The sequence below is a fragment of the Haliotis asinina genome, chromosome 8 (genome assembly GCF_037392515.1).
Source record: "Haliotis asinina isolate JCU_RB_2024 chromosome 8, JCU_Hal_asi_v2, whole genome shotgun sequence".
In the NCBI taxonomy this organism is placed as follows: Eukaryota; Metazoa; Mollusca; class Gastropoda; order Lepetellida; family Haliotidae; genus Haliotis; species Haliotis asinina.
Window position 1 is genome coordinate 41,921,419 of NC_090287.1, and position 24,402 is coordinate 41,945,820.

The following is a 24,402-nucleotide window of genomic DNA, read 5'->3' on the forward strand; positions in this document are numbered from 1 at the left end:
AAAATGACATGGACTGGGCATAAATTATCTAACTTAGGAACGCTCTCGCCCAGAAGTTGCATATGTCATATTAACAATATGAAAACACTGACAACAGGGATCTGTGGCAATGATATATACAAGAATAAACTACAAAAATCTTTCAGTTAGCTTAATATATCTATGTACATGTTCAAATAATAATTCGTTTTCATGTAGAAAACCAAACATGACCAAACGACAATAAATCTAAATTAATGTGTATGCGATGTTTAACGACAGTATTTACATTTACAAACAAATCTTTACGCTGCGTTGTATGTAAAGGACATTCGAAATGTTAACGCCATGAGTTTTCACAAGAACAACCACAAGTACAAGAAGCATCTGATCTTAAATTGATTCCGAATAAATCGTACCTTAGCGGACTTGTATAGTACCTTAGTTTTGTGTGTATAATGTTCAATTTCCTTGTACCAGACGAAAAGAAATATGGGACTACATTTATTTTAAGTTTCAATCTCGGGGGGGTGGGGGGAGGGGTGTGAATGAGGATTTCTATATTTTTTCTGTATAAATCTGGTAGCGCCCTCAACCAACCTTCAATACTTGGGACTATGAACAAAACACGTGAAAACAAATGAATGACACCCCCCCCCCCCCCTGAAAATATGAACGGTCCCTAAATGGAAGGAAGAGGTTTAAAGGTAATATGTAGGTATGTAGGTAATAATTCCTGAAGGTAAGATGGTCCAATTTTGTGAAGAATCTTATAAAACAAGCAAAATTTTCTAATTCTCCTATGTTCACTAAGAGTTTCCCAACTAGTTTCAAAATACAAATGATCATGAGAAGTATGTTCTGACCCTGACTACACATAATCATCATGTTTATCATTATGTTATGAGTACGGTTATAAATATTACCATTCGTCAGCACCTATGTAATTACCACGTATTTGACAGCAAGTAAATAAATCGACGGCTTTCATATCGTCTTACATGATCTGATTTTGATCTCACCTATATTCCTCCTCAAAAAGCGGTATCCGCCCTTGCATTATTCCACGAATGGCATGACAAAGTTACAGACAAACAGTTGTGAGAAAACATCTATTTATTCAGCCACGATTCCCTTCCGAGGCGTTATATAAAAACACGATCGGCGGCAGTGAACGGGTTGTGCATATCGGTGTATAGCTACTTCAGTTTTAAAATTAATTCTGTTTGGTAAAGAACCGTGGAGTAATTTTGTAACCACCGCTTTGCTAGCCAGTATGGCTTTTCAATACTGATTAAGTACACGTTTCTGGTGGCTATATTTTCACAAAGCTGGTTAATTACATGATTATGATTGCTATAGCTGCTTCATTAACATTATTGATGGACTACTTTGGATGGCGATAGTTTCCAGGTATTGCTAAATGATTATAAATACTATTGTTATGAAGCACTGGTTATAGACCCGATTCTTACTGCTGTTGTTATTCAGTGGCTAAGATATATTGTTAGTCCTAATATTATATCGTTGTGAAGCTAGTAAGCCCTAGATTCCTTGCAGATGATTATTATCCGCCAGACAAGTACAGGAATGTGTTGATTAATTAGGCGTGTGTTGAATCAAACACAAAACGCCACTTGTTGTTAATCTTTACACATAGAATTCATATGGAAAAGATTTTGAGAATGAAGTAATCATTAGCCACAGAGGTGAACAAATCTTTTCGAACAAGCCGAATCATCATACTAATGTTGTGCTCACCTCTTTCAAGTTGGATTGTTTTCAGCTGAATATTGATGTGTACCGTTATAGCAGAGTGATGGGGCTGCACACGTCCAGTGAGACAAGCAATTCAGATTGCTGAGTTTCATCATTCATTGTGTATATGAGTGGAAGGACGGTATACCGTATGTGTGTATATACGGTATACGGGTCGCGGTTGAGAAGTGCGAGTCCGTTAAAATTTAAAGGTCACATGCAACCAAAAAATATAATTAAAACACAAATATCACTTATTGATGACATATAATATACATTGCTGGTTGTGAAAAAAACACAAATAATCAATAAGCGTAGTATCGCGAATCAAAAGTGCATATTTTGGACTGGGTCTATAGTACTTCTCTCTAAACCAAGCACACGGGAGACCGAACAAAGAACGTATAAAGAGATGTTGGGTTTTGCAAATACATGCTCTCCACATTTACGTTCCATCCAATCAGCAAATACTGAGATGGTGAACTACTGCGTGGCTGGAAACTGCCTTTCGTCTTGAGACTGACAATCTGAGTTTGCACTTTTTCCGTCCTATCCAGTGATCCGAGAAAAATGGATGCGGTTTGTTTGCAACCCACAGATATACTAACCTGTAATGTGTATACGTATCACACCTGCCTGTCTGTGCAATTACATAACATGACAGAGACAGAACTCACGTGCACGAGACATAAATCAAATCATTTTGTTTATGGTGTATAGCCTGATAGGTGTTCAGTTCAAACTGCATGTGGCCAATGATTGAAGTAGTGTATTGCATGTTGTCATTAGCAGTCAGGTAAGCAGGCATACAGGGGTCAATAAAACAGACGCATCAATTGCTGTGTTTTTACGAGTCGCCTTCCCGGTTTAACCAGCTGTTGAAAACACTTTTCACCCCAGCGCAGGAGTGAATATTCGGGAATCGTTTGAACTTCGATTTCGCAGAGATTCTTTTTCATCGCGTTACTTTTCAACTTTGTTCGAAGAATTTGCATATTTGATGATTTGTTGCTGTAAGTCCATACTGAAAGGTATCAGAATAAGCTAAGTTATGTATTCCGTTGCATGTGGCTTTTAATACTGCCGTTATTTCATCTTCTTGGAGTGGCATTTTAGAAGCTGGGAGTTACATATACAATATAGAACAAACTTTATGAATAACAACTTCTCTGTATTCAAGCAGGAATGACAGGAATTCAAGCATGAAATGCATCGGTAGAAGAATCTGTATCGAAACGTCGCGCTCTCAAAATGAAATACGTTGTTATCCACATGAAGTTTGCCTTTACTTTAGCCACATAGTAAGTGCATGACTATGAAACAATTCAACGAAGTACCCAAAGTGGCATGGTTATATGTCTTTGCATACTTCGTACATTATACGTAAAACGGTATGGTGACTCAGGTCTACTGGTGGAGAAAGAACTAGGCTACTCGGGGTTTTTGAAAATTGTGATTTGTACTCAAGTGACTTCTCATGCTTTGAGTCTGGTTTTGTTCTCACACATACACACCTACATCTATAATATGTGTACCAGTGGCGGGTATTTGGGTTTTACTAACAATAGGAAGTTGTGTTACGCTTATGGCAGTTAGACCGAAATCATGTCCCAACAAGACCGACAAAATAAAGTGAAAATATGTACATGTACAGTCGAGTTCTTATTTCGACTGAAATTGTTGCGACGCTCTCTCATCGGGTGCTATGCATACAATTACTGTCGTGACGAGGCTTCAGTAAAATTATTTTGCATGAATCTTTCATCAACAGCTGGTCCAGCATGAGCAAAATGCAGCGCGTTTGTCATGTGCCAACCTGAACATATACCATGGTTTATTGTTTAGCGTTCTGCTCTGGAGATACATAAGAACGAAGTTCACCGTCGTAGAGAATATACTTCTGTTTTCTGGTTGGGATGTTTGGCAGAATGGTTCATTTTGTTTGTTTTAACTGCTAGAGGCTGTCTATCATATCATTAACATCAACGTAATATATATCATTGGAAGCTTATAGAGGTGTTATAAGTTTGATAGAGGCAGTGTATGAAAGGCCCGACTGACCACCCAAGACAGGCATGATTTCTGACGGACGGTCTACCTTTACAGCTTGCCAGCTAGATGGTCTGGTAAAAAATTCAGAAAACATGTCCCATACATCCGAGTAAATTCAGCATATCCGCATCTGAGTAAATAACCATATCTTACAAACTATTTTCAAAAGTAAACGTTACGTTTAGACTTGACGGTTACTGTTTTAACATTGACCTATCGTATGGCAAGCTAGCTCAAAGTGTTTCCCATAAAACAGTGACACGTATCATTAGGATGTTCATTGCCAACTAAAAATTGAGTCATTTCCTTTAGATTGTTTGGTCTGGTTAATCCATTTTGGGCTGATAACATTTTGAAGTTACCGGTCCTGCTGTTTGGCCGAGTAGCGTATTTAATACACTGATAGACGTATGTATCATAGTATGTCATACGAAGCGTTGCCCTTCTTGCATGGAAGGTGAAAAACGGAAAAGTGGGTGAGTGAGAGTATGGTTTTACGCCGCTTTTAGCAATATTCCAGCAACATCACGACGGGGAACACCGGAAATGGGCTTCACACACATTGACCATGAGGGGAATCGACCCTGGTATTCGGTGAGTCGAGCGGACGAGTTAACCACTACCCACCGCCCCGAAACTGGTAAAGAAGATGGGATATATCATATGGCTTGAAGACTTGGCATGTTTTAAGCATTATCTTTTGAAAACGTACACTACTACTTACCACGAACAACTAATAACTTTATAAAAATGACATAATTTATTTTACATATATAAATGAGGAAATCGACACTATAAGGTGCACTACAATGCTCAACAACCATTAGAATGTATTGCTGGGGGTTGGCTAGAATGGTAAAAATGCACGTCAGTCAAGCTTGACAACATTTGCATAACAAAGGGTAGACAGGACACCTCTCCCGTCAGAGGGGACACGCCCGTCAGGTAGACCAGAGACTGCACATACAACAGGTGAAATACACACAGAGAGGAAATATGAGAATAATAATTAGTGGCTGAGAAATGTGGAGTAAAAAGTGTATGAAGGAAAGTAGCATTTCACTGTACTCCTTTGCTGGACAAAGCAACCTGTACAAAAACGTTCGTGAACCTATCACAGAGGTGCCTTTGTTTCACTCAGTAACAAATTCTAGAATTTATGACACATTTGGAATTCTGCTACAACGAATGAGAGCTCTCTCATTTTAATCTTACAGCAGAAATTTGTAAATATATCACATTAAATCAGTTCATATTTCATTTCGAAAAATTAATATTACCTAAAACTAAAACAAAGAGGTTTACATACTGTGAAATTGTACAGCCATAGATAGTAGTGTACAGGGTGTATCGGACTACAGGACAACAGAATGTATTGGCTATACATGATCCTGATTAATTATACAGCAAGCTACAGTATTACAATGTGTAACTGTGGCCATGTGGAAGACATGTGTCCTGAGCAGGTCTAGACTTAGCACAACAAAAACCTTTTCAAATGTGAGAGGCTGGTACCTAACAATATCCTCAGCACCCTTTAGAAAATCTTTAACATTTATTTCAACATCAGATTTTCTAGAAATACAAAATTTCTTCTTAAACTATATTGTACATTAAATAATGAAGTATAAAAGTTGAAACAACTACACACAAATTCCTCCTGTAAACGTACTAGAGACAAAATATAGCATTTACACAAATCAAGTGACAAAGTAGACATGAAAGGCCATGATATATCCACATAAAGACTAGTATATGGATGGTCAAACAAGACTCACATGTGGACCCATGTACTACACTTAACTAACAACATTATACAATACAAGTACACTCAAGTGGAGAACACAATAGCACTGGAGACTGGTGGGATATTGTAGATACTCATTTCTAATTTGATTTCAAAGATGGTGATTTATCTCCCTGAAAAATGACACGCCAACTTAGTTAACTAGTGCTTATGCCAAAACTAATTGCATTTATACAATTTGAGACGACAAGCACAATGTAAGATGCTTTTCAAGAGATAACACGAAGAGGAATTGATAACTTGTGTAGTTCAAACTATCAGCTTCATACCATACATTCAAAGCATCTGGTTTTACTCCAGGTGATCTGTGAAATATTAAAGTAGATATATCTATTTCGATGTTAACTTTTAACAATAGAGATACTGGCCTGTAAAAATCCTAAAATACACAAAACAATGTACCATGAGCTGTAACAAAAACTAACATCAGTTGAGTAACATGGCTGTATACAGCAGAAAACACTTCCTTCACCTGTTCTCATTGCGAGCCTACTGCTGCATGTACCATCTGATGACTGTTTACAGCATGGAACCAGCCATACTGCCTACAATAAATGGTCAATTCAGAACACTTCACAAGGGAGGGGCCCTCCCAGGCAGAGGACCACAGGTAACAGTCACTGACAGGTTACAGGGTGACAGTTACCTGCCTGGGGTAACATTTACATTTTATATTGTTAAAAAAAAAAAATACTCACCAGACAAAGGTGAGTAAGAAATAGATCACTCACAAGACTTTACAATCGCGACATGTAATACCTATATTACTTCAAACAGATCTGATACCACATAATCTAATCAGTCATGATGAAACATCTTAAATGAACATTATCGATTATACAGAGAGCATCCTTACAATGGTCCCTCATTTTATCTCAAAGAACTAAATGTTATTGACTATATGCTAGTGCATATGAAAAATATCAAGTAAACATTTGCTTTAAGTAAACAATTGAATATAGTTTACTTAGCACTCAAGATAAGTGAAATGACTTACAATTCAAATACTTCACAACTAAGATACAGAGAAAACAAACATCTACTCCAATTTGAATTCGGAAGCTCTAGAATCCAGAATCATTTCAAGGGTTCACAGATGTCTGTTGGTTCATCGTCAGAGTATTCATTCTTTGTGTGACAAATATTCCTAAAAATCTGTATCAATTAATCTACACATCCAAAGGAATAAAGAAAGGAGGATATACATTTTAATAAATTCATAACTAAGTATCTTATCCAAACCACACTTCTGGTTCTTGTCATTCACCAGGATTCTTGAAAGTATTAATTCAAAAAATAGTTCCACCACTCATGTTTGTCTGTAATGAACATCATGTAAATATCCACATGCTGTGTTTCTGAACTTCTACATCACATTTTTGATATGTGAAACTTTAAAACAAATGATTCAGGGTTATGATTCACCTGAAAAAATATGAAAGAATAATACAACACTAAGTACCGAGATAAGAATCGTCTGTCGGACCCATTGTATGAAGATAAGACTCTCAACCCTACCATACCATCAGATCTTTATTTTATAATAGCCATGGGGAACCATTTATGCCCATAAAATTATCTGTTCATACATACACTGAAGTTGACTGAACACTGCTCAAGCTTTGAAAGTCAGAAGGAAGAGGAGCATGGTCAGGAAGAATGCGAGCTGTGGTGTAACATTGTTACTGTCATTAAACATCCAATAACTAACAAACTATCTGCGTAGTCCTGTGGGTCTCCAGGAACACATCCAGCCCAAGGTACCTGTCCCTACCCTACCTCCTATTCCCAGCTAGTCCCAGACACCAAGATAACTGAGGGAAGTAAGTCAGTATCTTATCAAAATAACAAGCACTGGCCGAATAACCTAAGAATTGACACAAACAAAAACAGGAATGTAACAAAATTGTGCTTCAGAAGGTTTCTGATTACCAGTATTCTGCAGTGAACATGCCAGCAAGCTGCTGATGTCAACAGATGTATGGTATTCAGTAATAGGGAGACATTCTCACCAATCATTGTTTCCTTAAGGCCAAACTTATTGCAATATGCCACCTGTTTCAGTGAATAACAGAATATCATAGAGAAAAGATCCCACAAAGATAAATAAGGTGTATCATCATCATCACCATCATCATCAGCATCTCTACAGATCTCAGACTGATTATACAACTGCTCCAACAGCTGGGTAAGGCGTGCTGAACCCAGTGTCAACTGGTATTTTATCCTTGCGTGACTGGTGCCACAACCTCCCAGACGGTCCCCTCTCTCAAAGACAGGAGGAAGTCGGCCCTGGCACATGGATATTACCACCATACAACACATCTCTGATGGCAGCATCCAGTGGAATCAACCATTCAATGTTTCTAAATTCTCAGTATGAATCAGTGAGCAGAGATTGCGAGCAGTATATCTGCTTTCTGTATCTTGGCAAAATAGGATGACCTTGTCAAGCAGTTCCCATACAGGAGAGAAGCTGCATTGTTATACATCACAATGGATGTTTTATACACCATGTTGAGTCTGATCACATCTATACCATGTTCACTGCGAACAGTGGGCTGTATGAAAATTTAGAGTTTTCTGTTGTCAAGAGTTTGTATTGTTAGATGAAGATCAATTACCTGAACTGAGGTGTAAATAGAAGGAAGCCAAATGATTTAACTATCAGCCATGGACAGGTCAAACCTTGTCCAACTGGCAAGTTACATGAGGTGATCTGGTTTGTCAGATCATCACTTAAAGAGGTATGGGGACAAAAGGAAAAGTTTACTTAGTGTGCCTCAAATGACTTCTTCATGGATTCTACCTGACTCTGCAGGCTGGGAAAATGGAATCTAAAAGCCATAATGGTAACCCATATTAATTGGTCGGTCCATGGATATGATATTCTGCAGTCCACATGGTCCAGCAATACAGCCATAGTTGGCATAGTTGCCTTGCCCTCCATTCATCATTGTAGTGAGTGAGTGAGTGAGTTTAGGTTACACTGCTTTTACCAATATTCCAGCAGTATCTAGGCTGGGGATGGCAGGAATGGGCTTCACACATTGTACCCATGTGGGGAGTGGGGCCCAATCTTCAGTGTGATGAGCGAACACTCTAACCACTAGGCTACTCACTTCCCAAGTCATCATTGTAGATGATGTACTATTTGCACAGACAGATCTATGTGGATACTCAACTGTTTTCTCACTTAACGATTTGATTCTGATAGCATGATTAATCTTGCATACATACACATACACTGTCAAGGTAACACAATACGTCAGTTGCAAAAATGCCCATCACATATTTATAAGATTTATAAATATATATATATTATATATATATATTTTATTATTTATATTTATAGGATTGGTGTGACTGATGAATTTGTGCTTTTTCACATATTGGTTGATTCACTAACAGATGATGGATATCATCATGAACAAAATCAATAAACACATATTTTCGTGGCGGAAAACAGTAAGTGAAAATTAGTGGACAGTGTACTGATGCCCCAATGCCCAGACATGTTATCAGGAGGTGCTGTTTGGTTACAGTTAGTTACCTTTCTCCCATTACAAACACTGATAGTAATCTTATAAATGTTTGCGCTACCTCACTGCATATCCAAGATAAATCTTTTGTTCTTCTAACTACCATGCAGAGAGATAGCCGAAGTATGCTGAATGCAGGAGGTCATCTTATTTTTGAGATCACTCATCCTCTGGGAAACACACCATGATCTACCTGAACATTATGCTTACCTTGTATAACAAATTACCGTTTGTAAACCTACAAATCCTGATGACATGCATTTCAGAAAAGAACTACTTATATTAGCTGAAGGATATAAAGTCAGTTCTATGAATGACCTCCTACTTTCATGTATAACTTCAGTGTAACACAAGCAATATAACTGTTCCTGTAACCTTCACCTTATGGTGTATCATGAAGCTGTGGCATAACCACCTCCCTCCTAGTCCTGAGTCAATACATCGCAGCACGTAATAACACAAGCTGATGGCCTAAGGAATATGTCAAATGCAACAGACACCTTGGCGAAGTGTAAATACAGAATCAAACCACATGTGCTTCTTCACTGTGGTAAACAAATGGTAAACAAAGTAGTTCTGTTATCACCCGTTTAACCTACCATACACAAGTCTGTTGTTTATTTGTATGTTGTATATTTCACAATGAGCTGTGTCAAGTGTCTCACAGTCTTGTACATTTCACACACAACAGCATCTGTCTGCTGTTACACACACTCGCCCAGCTGTCACTCAGAGTGAGGCTATGTACATCTCAGACACACTACAGGTTGCCCTGGCAACTACTCTTCCTTCTGCTCCTGCAGGATGTCACTGGATGTGTCAGTGTTGTTCTCCCCAGCATTCTCCAGCAGCGGTACATCTGGAACACAATCACACATGCACAGTGTATACCTATACTCAGTCAATCACAGTGGCCAATTCATTGTTTCAGTGTGTGCAATACAACACAATGTGATGATGTGGTTTACTGGAATGTGTTTTCACTCATCAAAACATGTCTGCCTTCCCCTACCTACTCTTGATAATACGTTCAAGCTGTAACTATACACATCATAATGTGGTTGTAAACAAAAATAACATTAGTAAATAGATCTAAAGAAGCAAAAAGCACCAAATCAAGTTGTCAAGTTGTTGAACAATGTAGATGCTAAGTTTTGTCATGAAGAAAGCCTGGAAGCAAACCCTACCCTCCATTAAGAAACTTAAACAAAACTAAAAAAATCAGTTATAATTGAGGGCAGTTATTGAAAAGAACATCATGGAATTTACAGATTCATGCCATGAATATAATGATCAGGGCAAATTCTTGTCCTTCTAAATCAGACAAATAATAAAACTAAGCTGGTTGAGGTTATATATCATCATACAATGCAGACATGATTCACTGACTGAAGGAGCATGTCTTCTGTATAGCTGACATCTGTATGTAACCTACCCTCATTTGCCAGGTTATCATCTGATGCAGTGAAGCTGCCAGCAGTCGCCTCTTGCGATGCTATAGATCTCATGGAGGTACCACTGTCATACGTGTCAACGGTGACAGAGGTTGAGGCATCACTCATGCTGACGTTGACTGTATCTAGAGATCCAAATATCTCCGATGTTCCATCTCTGTTGATGGTGCTTGTTGTCACTGTTGAATGTCGGTTGGTGTTGTCCCCGGCAACAGCAGTGTTGGTGCGCAGGGTCGGTGGAATGCTAGGAAGTGGTCTGAATTCAGTGGTGGGGTTTGTTTGTGGCAGCTGTGGTGGCGGGTGATTAACGCTTGGCCTGCAGTGCCCTGACGTCGCCTCATCGTACGTTGGGAGGTGGACTCGGGTCGCATCAGCATATGCCATTAGTGCCAACCTGTCATGCTCATCTATGGAGTCGCTGTGTACACGGGAGTACGGGAGTGGGGTAGTGCCAGGATGGAACAAGTGAGGGCGTGGCTTGCGGCGTCGAAACACAACAATGACCATGATCAATAGCAAAACTCCCAAGACACTGCAGGCAGTGGCTATCACAATGACCAGGGTGCTTACGTGACTCCGCATGTCAGTGATGTCTCCTGTTGAATATGTGTCCACTGTCCCCACATCACCAGGTTCAACTGTGTCAAAAACAGTATCACAATCATTGCCTGATCATATCAGATAACATGATCAATGAAAAAAGAAAAAAGGTTAGATAAAGTGTCTTAACACAATTCCAGAACATTAAACACTGCATACTTATATTCATTACATTGTATCCTTGAAAATAAGGCATCTGCTACCGACTAAATTGCAATGGTTTGTGTGCCAATGTAACAACAATCTAAGCAAGTAAGCTAAAAGTGACAGCCTGTGTACCTGGAACACAGTAGGGCATCTCATGGTCCCAGCTGCCAATCAGTGGGTTGGAGGTGCTCTGGACACAGGTGAGGAGCGCCACGCCCTCCAAGTGGTAGCCCGTGTTACATCCACACTCCACTTCCACCCCACGGTAGAATGGCTGGCACAGCTGAAGGTCAGAGCTGGTCTCCTGATGACACTTGCAGTGACCATAATTTATATTCCGGATATTTTGACAGTAGAAACTAGTCTCTGCGAGAAAATGAAACACATGATGACAATTTGTATATTATGACAAACAATGATAATCAAATGAGTGGAAAACGTTATTTTGATTATGAAAGACAGAGGGCGAACTAAGAAAGAGTGACTGGCCTATGTCGGTGTACCGGGGGGAGAGAAGGAAGAACACTGAGATGGGGGGCTTGTGTGTGGCGGGGTAAAGACAGAGAGCAGACTAAGTGTGACTGACCTCTGTCACGGTGTTGTAGGACACTGGGCATCAAGTAGGGATACTGGACCAGGTGCTGGATCAGGAAACACAGAGTGGTGTATTGGTGTGTGTGTGTGTGTGTTGGTGGTGGAGGTGGAGGTGGAGGTAAGGCTAGATGACTGACATCCTGCTGGGAGACACCAATGAGGGATACTGGACCAGGTACCGGAACGGAGACACAGAGTGGTGTATTGGTGTGTGTGTGTGTTGGTGGTGGAGGTGGAGGTGGAGGTGGAGGTAAGGCTAGATGACTGACATCCTGCTGGGAGACACTGAGGAGGGATACTGGACCAGGTACCAGAGCGGAGACACAGAGTGGTGTATTGGTGTGTGTGTGTGTGTGTGTGTGTGTTGGTGGTGGAGATGGAGGTAAGGCTAGATGACTGACTTCCTGCTGGGAGACACTGAGGAGGGATACTGGACCAGGTACCGGAGCGGAGACACAGAGTGGTGTATTGGTGTGTGTGTGTGTGTGTGTTGGTGGTGGAGGTGGAGGTGGAGGTGGAGGTAAGGCTAGATGACTGACCTCCTGCTGGGAGACACCGAGGAGGGATACTGGACCAGGTACTGGAGCTGAGGCACTCAAGGACCTCATAACCCATCAGTTGGAAGCCATCATGGCACTTGTAGGTCACCTTTGACCCAATGTAGTAGCTGCCAAAGATGTTCTTTGTGGTCAGTGAGTTTGTGAAGTAGCCAGCATTTATGTCAGGAGGGGATTGACAAGTCTGCATCTTAACTGAAACAATAACAGATATCAGCACAGTGACTTAAAGCATGAATACATGACACATCTTTATGTATGAATGTCTTGTTAACATTTACAACATGACAACAAGTTTATGATCAGTGATGTGGGGCCCCTGGGACCCGGTGGATACTGGTATGCCTTGCTCAACACAACAGGAGAGCGAGATGGATTGAATGTTACCTGGCACCACAATCAGAAACATTCCATATTCATTGTAAGTGGCCTGTTTACTAAATCATGAACATGAGCTTAACTTCCAGACCAGATAAAACAATTTGAGGGCTGTTCTAGAAATGACTATTTACCACATCGAGGGATAGGTCCAATCCATGCACCCCGATGACAGGTCAGGTTGGTGGCACTGGGGTCCACAAACTCATAGCCTGCGTTGCAGATGTAGAGGATCTGAGAGCCCTCACCCACAACAGGAGGGTAGGACCGATACCGATACACAGCATGGGGCACTGTTGGGGCCAAGGGACATCGCTTCACTGAGAACCCAAAACATGAAACCGTTCACACATAATATACAACACATGGAACACAGATGAAGGGCCATTCACGCACAATACAATAATGCTGTGACGTTGCATTGATCTATTGATGTATTGGAATTGTTGAGTCTCCAATAGCAAATAATCAAAAAGAAAAAACTATCAATGCATTGAGAGTATGGGTGAACATTGGTAGTTTAGTAATTGACTACAGAATTAAATAAACGTGGAGTGCAGAATACCAGAAATATTTGCCCGTTACCTCTTCAATAGACTAACAACTAGTATCTGAAATGAACATATTTTACTGAAAAAAAATGTTCATAGTAAAAAAAAATAATATAATGAAATGGAGCCCTGAAGCTTTCTTCATTTTCAGGAAGCTAAGGACAGAAAGCTGAAAGCTAAGACTTGCCACATTTTCTAGACTTGCGTGGTCTTTCTTGGATATATATACTTCAGGGTCTGTACGACAGACTACCTCTTCAACAAACTTTGACTGTTTACTTGATCTGTGTTTCAAGTTTCTTTTCAGTTATTAAAAGAGATAGAAACTACTTAGACTTGTTTTAATCTCATATGAACTATACATTCATTTGGGAACTGACTTCAAATGAGACAATTCAAGGAGAAAAAGAACTACTGCAATAGTTGGCCACAATGGTATGCTGCTGTAGACTATCGCTATTGCAATAGTTGGCCACAATGGCATGTTGCTGTAGACTATCGCTATTGCAATAGTTGGCCACAATGGCATGTTGCTGTAGACTATCGCTATTGCAATAGTTGGCCACAATGGCATGTTGCTGTAGACTATTGCTATTGCAATAGTTGGCCACAATGGTATGTTGCTGTAGACTATCACTATTGCAATAGTTGGCCACAATGGTATGTTGCTGTAGACTATCGCTATTGTAATAGTTGGCCACAATGGTATGTTGCTGTAGACTATCACTATTGCAATAGTTGGCCACAATGGTCTGTTGCTGTAGACTATCGCTATTGCAATAGTTGTCTCCCCTTCAATAGTCACCCAGACATACATGACACACAGAAAGCAGATGATGTAACAGGCAGCTGTCAGACAGACTCATACAGCTGACTGCATCAAAGATAATAATGCCTGCAAGCATAAGGATTTTTAATACCCTTTGCCTGATGCTCCAGTCAGACATAACCATACCTGATGACAAACACTCCAACATATGCAATGGATTGCTTTAAGATTATTTCAATACACAGCAACACTGAAATCATTCATAGCTTCATCTGTTCATAATGCTCACATATGGAAGAGCTTTATTTGGTATTTATGGCCACATGACCAAGAGTACAATTAAATGAGCATAATATAGCACATGGACAGGTGAACAAGCTCATACGAGTAGACATAGTTTCAGGTAAATTGCAATATTTTTTAGTAGTTTTACGTTCTTTGTTGCAAGCAGCTGAGTAAACTTTGATCTGATTGGGGATATAATATAAAAATCAGGAATGTACATAGAACGTTGTTGTGAGTAAAATGGACATACGAGCAAGAAATGATACTCATCTTGTATTAAATTACAGTTACATTTATCACATTTAATGGAATCAGAGTTTATCCTATTATAGCGACGGTGTTGAATTTTAAGTTTATGACTCATGCATCTGAATTTAAATAAAACACGTAAAAGATCTTTTTCATAACAAAACTCTGATATATATTTTCCAGGTTCAAGTACAGATTTATATGATGAGTAATGATTTAAGAATGAAGAAGAAGTGATTTTTGCATACCAATTCTGGAAATCTATATTTTTACATCTCTGTTTAAAAACATTTATAAAACTTGTTACCTCACCACAATCTTGCCATAACCACACAAAAGAAAATCCAGAATGAAATAAAAGTAAACGTACATAGGATACCCAATTGTGACCACCACTGTCGTTGTATCTTTTTAGCAGTACATAGCATGCCTTTGGGATGCGATAACTTTCCATATTCAGGAGTCCACACCAGTATTTTATACAACGGGTGAAATACTGCACACAAAGGTGGCTTCTACCCGTTTCACCGAGTTCAATATTTGACGATACATTTTTGCTAACACGAAGGTATCTTTTGAAATAATAGCTGTGCATTTTTTAATGTTTGCACGATAAGTAAAACCCCATATTTCTGCACCATAAAGTAAAATTGGTGCAATTTTGCTATCGAATATAGTGGATGCCACAGACAAAGATATACTTTGATATGTCTTGAATAGAGAAAAAATAGGAAATGAAGCCTTCCTAGCTTGTAAAGCTACTGTTTCACATGCTTTAGACCAGTACAATTTCGATGTAAAGACAATGCCAAGATATTTATAATAAGGTAAAACATTCATGCTTGTACCGTCATAAAACCATTTTTCGTTATTACGAAGGTAACCACCATTCCTGAAAACAATAATGCTGGATTTATCCAAGTTAACCTCTAGACCCCATTTGATACAGAATGAATTTAACGTATCCAGTTTTCTGTGTAGACCTATTACTGTGTCATTGAAAAGATTGACGTCTGCGAATAACAGTAAAAGTATACCACTCATTCCATTTTTCACGAATATTCCTCATAGGCCACATGTATTCATTTCATCAACTAATTCATTAATAGAGAAAATGAGTAGAATAGGACTTAGAATGCATCCTTGCCGTAGTCCCGATGATGTCGAAAATACGTCTGAGCGCACATTACCTATTTTCACAAAAGCAGATACCTTATCATACATACTTTCTAAAATTCGTATTATTTTCCCATGTATACCTTTGGAGATAAGAGCATATAGAAGCTTGTTTCTGTCTACATAATCAAAAGCCTTCCGAAAGTCTATGAAAGCTGCGTAAAACCGATGTTTCGTTTTTCTTAAATACTTTTGGCATAATGCTTGCAGAACAAACATATTATGAACTGTTGAGTAGTCAGGTCTAAATCCAGCTTGACATTCATGTAATATTTCGTTCAGATCTAGCCAGATACGGATTCAGGTTTCGAGGATAGAAGTGAATATTTTTCCCATTACATTTAACTGAGAGATTCCATGACAGTTATTTGGTTCCTGAGTACTTCCATTTTTATAGAGTGGAATGATCAAGCCAATATTCCAGCTATCAGGGAAAATGCCACAATCTAGAACAGCATTAAACAATATTTCTAGGTAGGGAAGTAAACATTGGGCAAGTTTAAAGAATGCGGGTGGTGTACCATCAATACCTGGGGATTTACCAGATTGTAACGCTTTGATCGCGTTATCTATTTCTGTTCCTGTAATTGGTTCAGATAGAAAGTCAGTATTGTTACATTCCGCACAGTAATCATGCTGTGTCAAAAATTCTTCAACATTCTCATTGAACTCAACATTTGTTTCCCGACATGCCGGGTTTAACAGACTCTTAAAATATGTCACCCACTTGTCTGTTGTAATTGTGTTACTTTCATTACAAGTGTTCAGTAGAGATTTTATCTTATGCCAGAATTTCTTACAGTCACCACTTACAGCGGCACTCTGAATCTCATCAGCAATACCACTGTTAAACATTCTACTTTTATTTGTGCATAGGAGGCGAAAGAGTCTCTTTGCTTCAATGTATCTGTTTAAATTTTCCTTTGATCTGTATTTGCGGAACATATTAAGCCAGTAAAAGCCATATTTTAGAACCTTCGCATTCTTCATCGAACCATTTTGGTTGCATATTCTTTGCTTTCAGGATCTGATCATCACGACATTTAAAGTGACTACCTACACAGTGTAGAAACTCAACAAGTTTCCATTGATATCAGAATGGACTAGATCAAGGAACTCATCTAATATAGAATGTGCTGTATTAGACGCTACAGACTCATTGAAGGTGTCTAAACCACCATTATTCCACCTGAACTTTACAAGTTTTACACACTCTACATGACGATCACTGACCACTTGCGGATTTTCGCTACAGTACTCGACGCATACCTGTATAATGCACGATATAGGAAGGTGGTCAGAGTCTGACCGCGAGTGGACAAACATATCCTGAATTAAGTAGAAACAATTGGTGGATGCCAATATAAAATCAACAAGGCTTGAGCCATTGTGTGTAATACATGTAATAGACCCAGCCTCGTCGGTTTTTTTCCTACCATTAACTACATGTATACCCCATACCTTGCATACTTCTAGAAGAGCCAGACCATACATATTTACTGTAGTGTCTTGTGTTGCTCTAGTCTCCCTGAAGTTGTCGGCACGATACAAATCTGATAATGGTAAGAAGTTCAAATCACTATTATCTTCCAACAAATAATCATCGTTTGTGCCCGTCGTCGAATTGAAATCGCCTAGAAGTATTATAGGAATATCATCACCATAATCTGCTCTTATGGCAGCTATTTTCTCATCAAGCTCATCAATGCCATTAGAATCTGGGTCAACATACAGTGGGGATCCTTCTGGATGTACATAAAGGAATCCTACAATGAAATTACTCTTAAAGTGGAAAAAGACGCTATTTTCCCAGCTGGGATATATCCTTTGAAGAACCTTCGCAAACACCTTTCGAACATAAACAGCCACACCTCCAGAGTAACGACCATACTTCCGTAACCGTTTTGCAGGTGCTACATGCTATACCAAAAGTGATAATGATCTTCAGGTCCAGTCATAAAGGAGGTGTGTCAGGGTACATAGCAAGTTTATATCAAAATAATCCCATTACATGCTCCAACCCTTAAGATCTGGTTAGAATTGTCTTCCGTAACCCATGCTTGTTGTAAGAGGGGACTAACGGGATACGGGACGGCACTTATTGGTTCCCAATCACATAGATTGATGCTCATGATGTTGACAACTGAATTGTCTGGTCCTGACTCTATTATTTACACCTGTAATATTGCCGAGTGCGGCATAAACCTAAATTCACTCACTCAGTCACTCGCTCACTCATTACACCCTCCAGAGGAAGGTCAAGTCAAAATCTGCTACAGTTTACAGCAGGTTGAAGCAACTGACTTAAGCACTGTGGCAGCGGAGTTATCCCATCCTCCATGATCCATAGCCCGATGTTGCTGCAGGTGATGCGGAAACTCTCCTTATAACCATCAGTGATGGTAGTATAACCAGGATCACACACTACTGTCGCCTTCTGGGACTGGTTGACAGGGGTCCAAGAGTCAAAGCGAATCTTCGCGTTAAGGAAGTGTGGAGGCTGACAACGGCCAATGCGTGCATGCTCTGGGAATCATAGAGAACATGGCATGTCATACACAAGAACTGTTTCCAAAAACTTTAATCAAATACTCCATTAAATATGATGCCTAAGTCAAGTTATCCCCCTACATGATCTGTACAAGAACTGGAGTTATGTCCCCTTATTGTGGCTACAAAAGAAGTAGAGCATGTTCCATTAGTTTCCACATCAAAACAAAATCTGTGTCATCATTTAAATGACTTCAACAAAACAATTTAATCGAACAAAGCAGATAATAAATGGTCTGTGTACTAGTGTATGAAGTAAGCCCTAAACTCAGCCAAACATTAGGGCTCATAACTTCAAAATGTTACCAGCCCAAAATGGACTTAACCTGACCAGACACTGATACTCAGATGTGATTATGATTTTTCACCCTGCACTTCCTTTCGCAATGGCAAATTTCAGTGCACCTGTCATACCTTCATTCCATTGGTATCCTTGGCTATGAAGCTATTTGGTGTGTTTACCTATTGTCCGCTTCCGAATTGGGAGGTCAATGGGTATTTTTCCCTAAATTAATTATGTAGTACTTATATGCATAACTTCTGTCCGATCCCTGTGCATAGTTGTGGCCTTGCCCATCTGATGGATTATGGACATGTGATTGGGTAAGTGCAAATTTCATCTATTTTTAGATTGGGGGATTCTATGAAAAAGAATTTAATAAACCTGTAGAAGTTCATGATTCTTTGAAGAAAGTCCTCCTTGGGGAAAGGCCCCCATCTCCCTATATTCTGTCTGATCACATTCAGCATGGAAAGTGAGGTATGAGGAGAATGCCTAGAGTTAACCGTTCTTGGTGGACAAGTCCAATAATGCAAGTACATATTTTTGTAAATATTTCATTCATAGTTACAACTGTCATAGGAATTTTCAATGGACACAAAAATAAGTACCCCAAGGAAGACTCTCTTCAAAGAATCATCAACCTCTACAGGTTTGTTCGAATTTTTTACCTCACCATTGGGCTGGCTAGCTTAAAAATTTGACTGTCTGTCAAAAATCTAGCCTGCTGGACAGGTCTTATTTCATACACTGGTAGAAGTCTAACCTGTGCAAGATGTCCACAAGGCCATCCATACATTGAGAGAACAGGTTTGGTTAAGGTCACCTTCACTGTTGAAATATCGACTGACCGTGTGAAACACTATTACGTAAAGCTCACCTTTACAAACAGGACAGCACGTTCCAGGCACCTGCATCTGGCTAGTCTTGGGGCAGGTAAGCTGTGGGCATACATCCTGTCTCTCACATATCAGCTGCCCATGCTGAAAGGTCAAAATGCCACACACATTTATGTCCAAGAATATCTATGTCTATAAACATCAATGTAAAAGCACTTGAATGACTTCTACATGCAGAGGTAAACAAATGTGAAAATTTCCCCCCACCCTTAACCATGCTAATAGCATCAAGCAAAATCAGCCTACCATGCCTAGTAAATAACAAAAATAAGTGCATGTTTATGCGCTATTGTGTGTTTTTCAAAGTGCAGGCACAATGTGACTATTGTCACCCTAAACAGCCCAAGCTACCTGCAGCACTAGAAGGTTAATGGTCACGGAACTTATTGCACTGGATACCAATTTTCTGCTGTTTGTTGATCAGTGTTCCCCTTGTTGATCAGTGTTCCCCTTGTTGATCAGTCTTCCCTTGGTTGATCAGTGTTCTCCTATACTGATCAGTGTTCCCCTGGTTGATCAGTGTTCCCCTATAGTGGTCAGTGTTCCCCCTTGTTGATCAGTGTGCTCCCTTGTTAAACTGTGTGCTCCCTTGTTGATCAGTGTTCCCCTTGTTGATCAGTCTTCCCTTGGTTGATCAGTGTTCTCCTATACTGATCAGTGTTCCCCTGGTTGATCAGTGTTCCCTTATAGTGGTCAGTGTTCCCCCTTGTTGATCAGTGTGCTCCCTTGTTTAACTGTGTGCTCCCTTGTTGATCAGTGTTCCCCTTGTTTATCATTTATCTCCCTTTTTGAACAATGTCCCCACCTTGTTGATCAGTGTTCCCCTTGTTAAATGCTGCTCCCTGGAGATTATGCGGTCTACTTACATTGCAAGTGCAGGTTACACAGATCCTGGGACTAAACACTTCTCCATGGTTGTAATGTTTTCCACCAAATACGCACTGACCTGTACAGTAACAAAGGTTTTTATATATAATTCTAAGGCACAAGTTAATTTGGGAGGTTCAGCTACAGATCTCACTTATGGATGAATACATGACTAAGAAATATATTTCAAATCTTGTTTACTAATACACAACAAAGCAAAGTGAAGTAAATACAATCAGAAACAGAATTAAATATTTTGTAATGACACAAAGGTTTCTGACTGCAATATAAGCGTCAAAATTGTGATCCAAATAAGTGCTTGTGTTTTTTTAACCCATTTCTACCCTTCTTTATAAACATACAGGCCAGAACTGACCTCCTTCATGGAAGAAGTGTCACGACACTGCATCAAACACCGTTCATCAAATCATATTTGACGTATGGATATGATGGTAGTGTTACACACAGAATAGCAGCGGCAGATTCAAATTTGTATGTAAAATATACAAGTCCTAAACATGCTGAAAACAGTAATCCTTTTCAAGGCTGGCAGATATGAGTAGGTCACATTTGTTTTAAAGAAATCACGAGTGCAGACTTTGACACTCACACTTTCCACATAATTTACTGAAATGCTCATGCACAAATATGTTGCACATGTCTGAGATGAAAACATGATAACGAAACATAATGTGTTCCATTCAATTAACTGTCTACATCTGTATCATAGGCAGATCCAACGGGGATGAAAGAGTGCGCATCCCGCTTTATTGTCTGGAAAGTTTATTAAATGACCACTGAAACTCTCAATGACAATAAACTGTGAAAAAGCGGGTGTCTGCCCATTTATTTGTAAGCAAATGTAGTGCAAGTATTTAGTTTGATGTGACTGGTTTATAAAAGTATCCTGAGGTTGAGTGTAGCCAAACATTTACCTGACTGTACGGCAGCCTGCACACAAACAGGCCCTGAAGGAGGCTGCCACTGCCCTGTTTCCCCACACACCTGCTTGGCCTCGCCTACCATCTTGTAGCCTGGGTTGCACTTGAACTTCCTTTGTCCATTGTACATGTCCTGCTTGACCTCGCCATTCAGGAAGGACACCAACTCAGGACACTGTACTACTGAAGCATGGTATAAGTCATAATATCAACCACTGCCTATCTTACCATTACATTAGGTTATAACCTGAAACGTGTAAATGTGTAACAAATGCATACTGATCCTGAGACAAATTATCTGCAGTGCTGCTTCTTTTATTAACATCACTTGACTGTGCAACTGTGACTCTGATTGTTACATAAAAAATAGCACATATGATCCTTTGTTATCAAGAGTATTTAAGGGCTTAAATAAGGAAGTACTGTTGCATGGCATCTTTCACTCTAAAACTATGTAACACTAAACAGACATCAAACATCAGATCACCCCTGTTAGTCTGTTAGATTTGACCAAGTCTCTCTTCCAAATATATCTAAGGCGATTAAGAAATTAGAGATGATACAACTTTATGGACGATCAACTTCCATATTCTAAGTGTTAAAATATGTTTATATCCCATGAGAACACTTTCTTAAGATTTGTTTGACTGGCATTCCAGAAGCTGCTGGTGTATAGATGACACAACTTTACAGATGATCAACTTCTTTATTTTAACACTGATTTGTATGAGCAGCAATCTATAAGTTGCTGGTATATATTTTAACAGTGGCATTCTAGAAGTTGCTAGTATAGAGATGACACAACTTTACGGATGATAACCGTCTTTATTTCAACAAGGTTAAAATAATAAGTTGATCATCCGTATATAAATAAGTTGATCACATGTAAATAAAGAAGAATGCCACTCAAACAATTCTTAAGAAATTGTTCTCATGGGATATAATAGTACTGGTAAACACATATAAGATGATCCACAACCTGACAAATGACCCCAATTTGCATACTTGGGAACACCCCACAGAACGATCCATTTGAAACTAGAGGGAGACAGGTGGTCTGGTAAATATCAAGAAGTTCATTTTCCCCATGCGTTTCACGCATGAATTATTATAGGACACTTGATTTGGGAACAGGTAAAATCCCAACGAATTGAATCACCACAATATACTGAGCAAATATGTTTAGGACCACCGATCCATTTCACGAAGCAAATGACATTTTCCCGAGTTTAACAAAATTGTTGAATATCTAAAATGCTTGTCAATGCCCCAATCATCTAATTGTCCTCGTCTTAACTAAAGGTTAGCGTGGAATATCAGTATCTTATGCCTGAAATTGCAGTCTTATAATTCGAAGGAATATGCGGTGTTGATTTCATGTCACGGTTAGCATGTATAGCACGTGCACAATCGTCAAGCTACCTGTAGCAGCCAAGTGTACTCGCCCAATTTGTTGTACCGCCTCTTTTGTCACAAATGCGTTTAGTACGCAGGATCATCTAATATGTGTCTAGCAGTAATGATCCTTCCATAGTTTTATTATCTTAGGACTGGATTTGCACATTATCCTCACCACAGTAACCAAATCTGAGAAAATATATATTCCTTTCAGAGGTGGTGATGATGAAGGGAGAGTCTCTATGTTACTTGATTAGCAAACTGATCAGCAAGTAGCATTTAGAAGAGTATAGACCAAGTGAAACAGGGCAAGTCTAGTTCATTAAAAAAACATATGTACAATGAAGACAGTATTACCAACCTGATTTAAACTTGGAATGACACTCTGGAATCCTAAATAGTAGAACACCAAGAAGGAAATATACTGCCCACATATTTACAGGTTGTACAAATCATCAACTGAAAAGGAAGAAATAATTCACGTAAAGAGCAACATGCAAGAAACAGTCAGTCGTGATGACTACATTCATTTGAAGTACACGTAGAAACCCAGGCTTTTTCTTACAATAAATGAAGGGAATAGAGCAATGTCCATGAACCCCTTCTTCCACTAATTATGTATGTGTACCACAAAAAAATAGACATTGAATAAGCAAGTTCAGCTTTGAAAGAAAGGGTGTAGTAAGCAGATCCAAAAATAACTCCAATAACACCAGATGATGGATGGTGATTTGGCATGTTTAGTCGCTCACCTAACCTCAATACGTTACCTAGCAGTCTGAGGGTAAAACATGATCTGATAAATAGGCAGAGGTTACCATGTTTACACACCATAATCACAACCATTAAAGATTATTCTACATTCAACAAAAACAGAGATGTTAATGCTCCACAGTGTTCCCAAAAGTGGTTTTGACAGGTTACCTGTAATGAAGAATATTCCTACAAAACATGAGCACACTAAAACATCCAGTTCGTCCTAGTTGCCAGATCCTAAGACAGTAACACTACAAATTAGTAACAACACATCGCAGATATTTTTGTCTTAAGTGTATTATTTCCAACTATCCAAAAACAGAAGTACAAACACACATACGTTGATGACATTGTAAATCTGAACATTTACATGCAAGCAACTGAAACTACCTTTAGTGTAATATGACAAGACCAACGTGATAGAAGACCTGTTATTTTCATCACGTGCAAATTAACAAAAAGGTCAGTATAGAAACCAGGTGAATGTAAGAAATATACCAGTTACGACATCGTAAATGTCTTAATTTAGGAATCCTCAAATATAGGCTAGACAACAGACACTGAGACAGTCAAGATGACACGACCATCATAAACACACATATTACCTTCTCGAAGACGCCACAAAATGCATGTTACCACTGCCACTTGATTATTCTCGACCCGTCCTATGTCGGAACAGTGGCAAGTTGAGCAAAGTGGTTAATCAGCAGAATATAACTACAAATGTCAATCACTTCATGCAATGTCAACAAAACCTCTGTTCGGCAGCCATGTTACTTCACGTGACGTCATGAAACCTCTTGTACGCATGTC

The 24,402-nt window shown here is 39.2% G+C and overlaps 1 protein-coding gene across 1 annotated transcript; it reads right to left on the reverse strand.

The window, feature by feature from the left end:
• Positions 1-4,530: 4,530 nt before the first annotated feature.
• LOC137293788 (sushi domain-containing protein 4-like) lies at positions 4,531-24,376 on the reverse strand. Its single transcript, XM_067824525.1, has 11 exons — positions 24,195-24,376; positions 23,195-23,292; positions 21,430-21,618; positions 20,494-20,573; positions 19,609-19,711; positions 18,203-18,424; positions 13,003-13,188; positions 12,473-12,685; positions 11,472-11,705; positions 10,574-11,230; positions 4,531-9,997 (listed from the first exon to the last, which is right to left on the reverse strand). Exons 2-11 carry the CDS (start codon positions 23,265-23,267, stop codon positions 9,918-9,920), a joined length of 2,037 nt encoding a protein of 678 aa, XP_067680626.1. The 5' UTR covers positions 23,268-23,292; positions 24,195-24,376; the 3' UTR covers positions 4,531-9,917.
• Between the last annotated feature and the right edge of the window lie 26 nt (positions 24,377-24,402).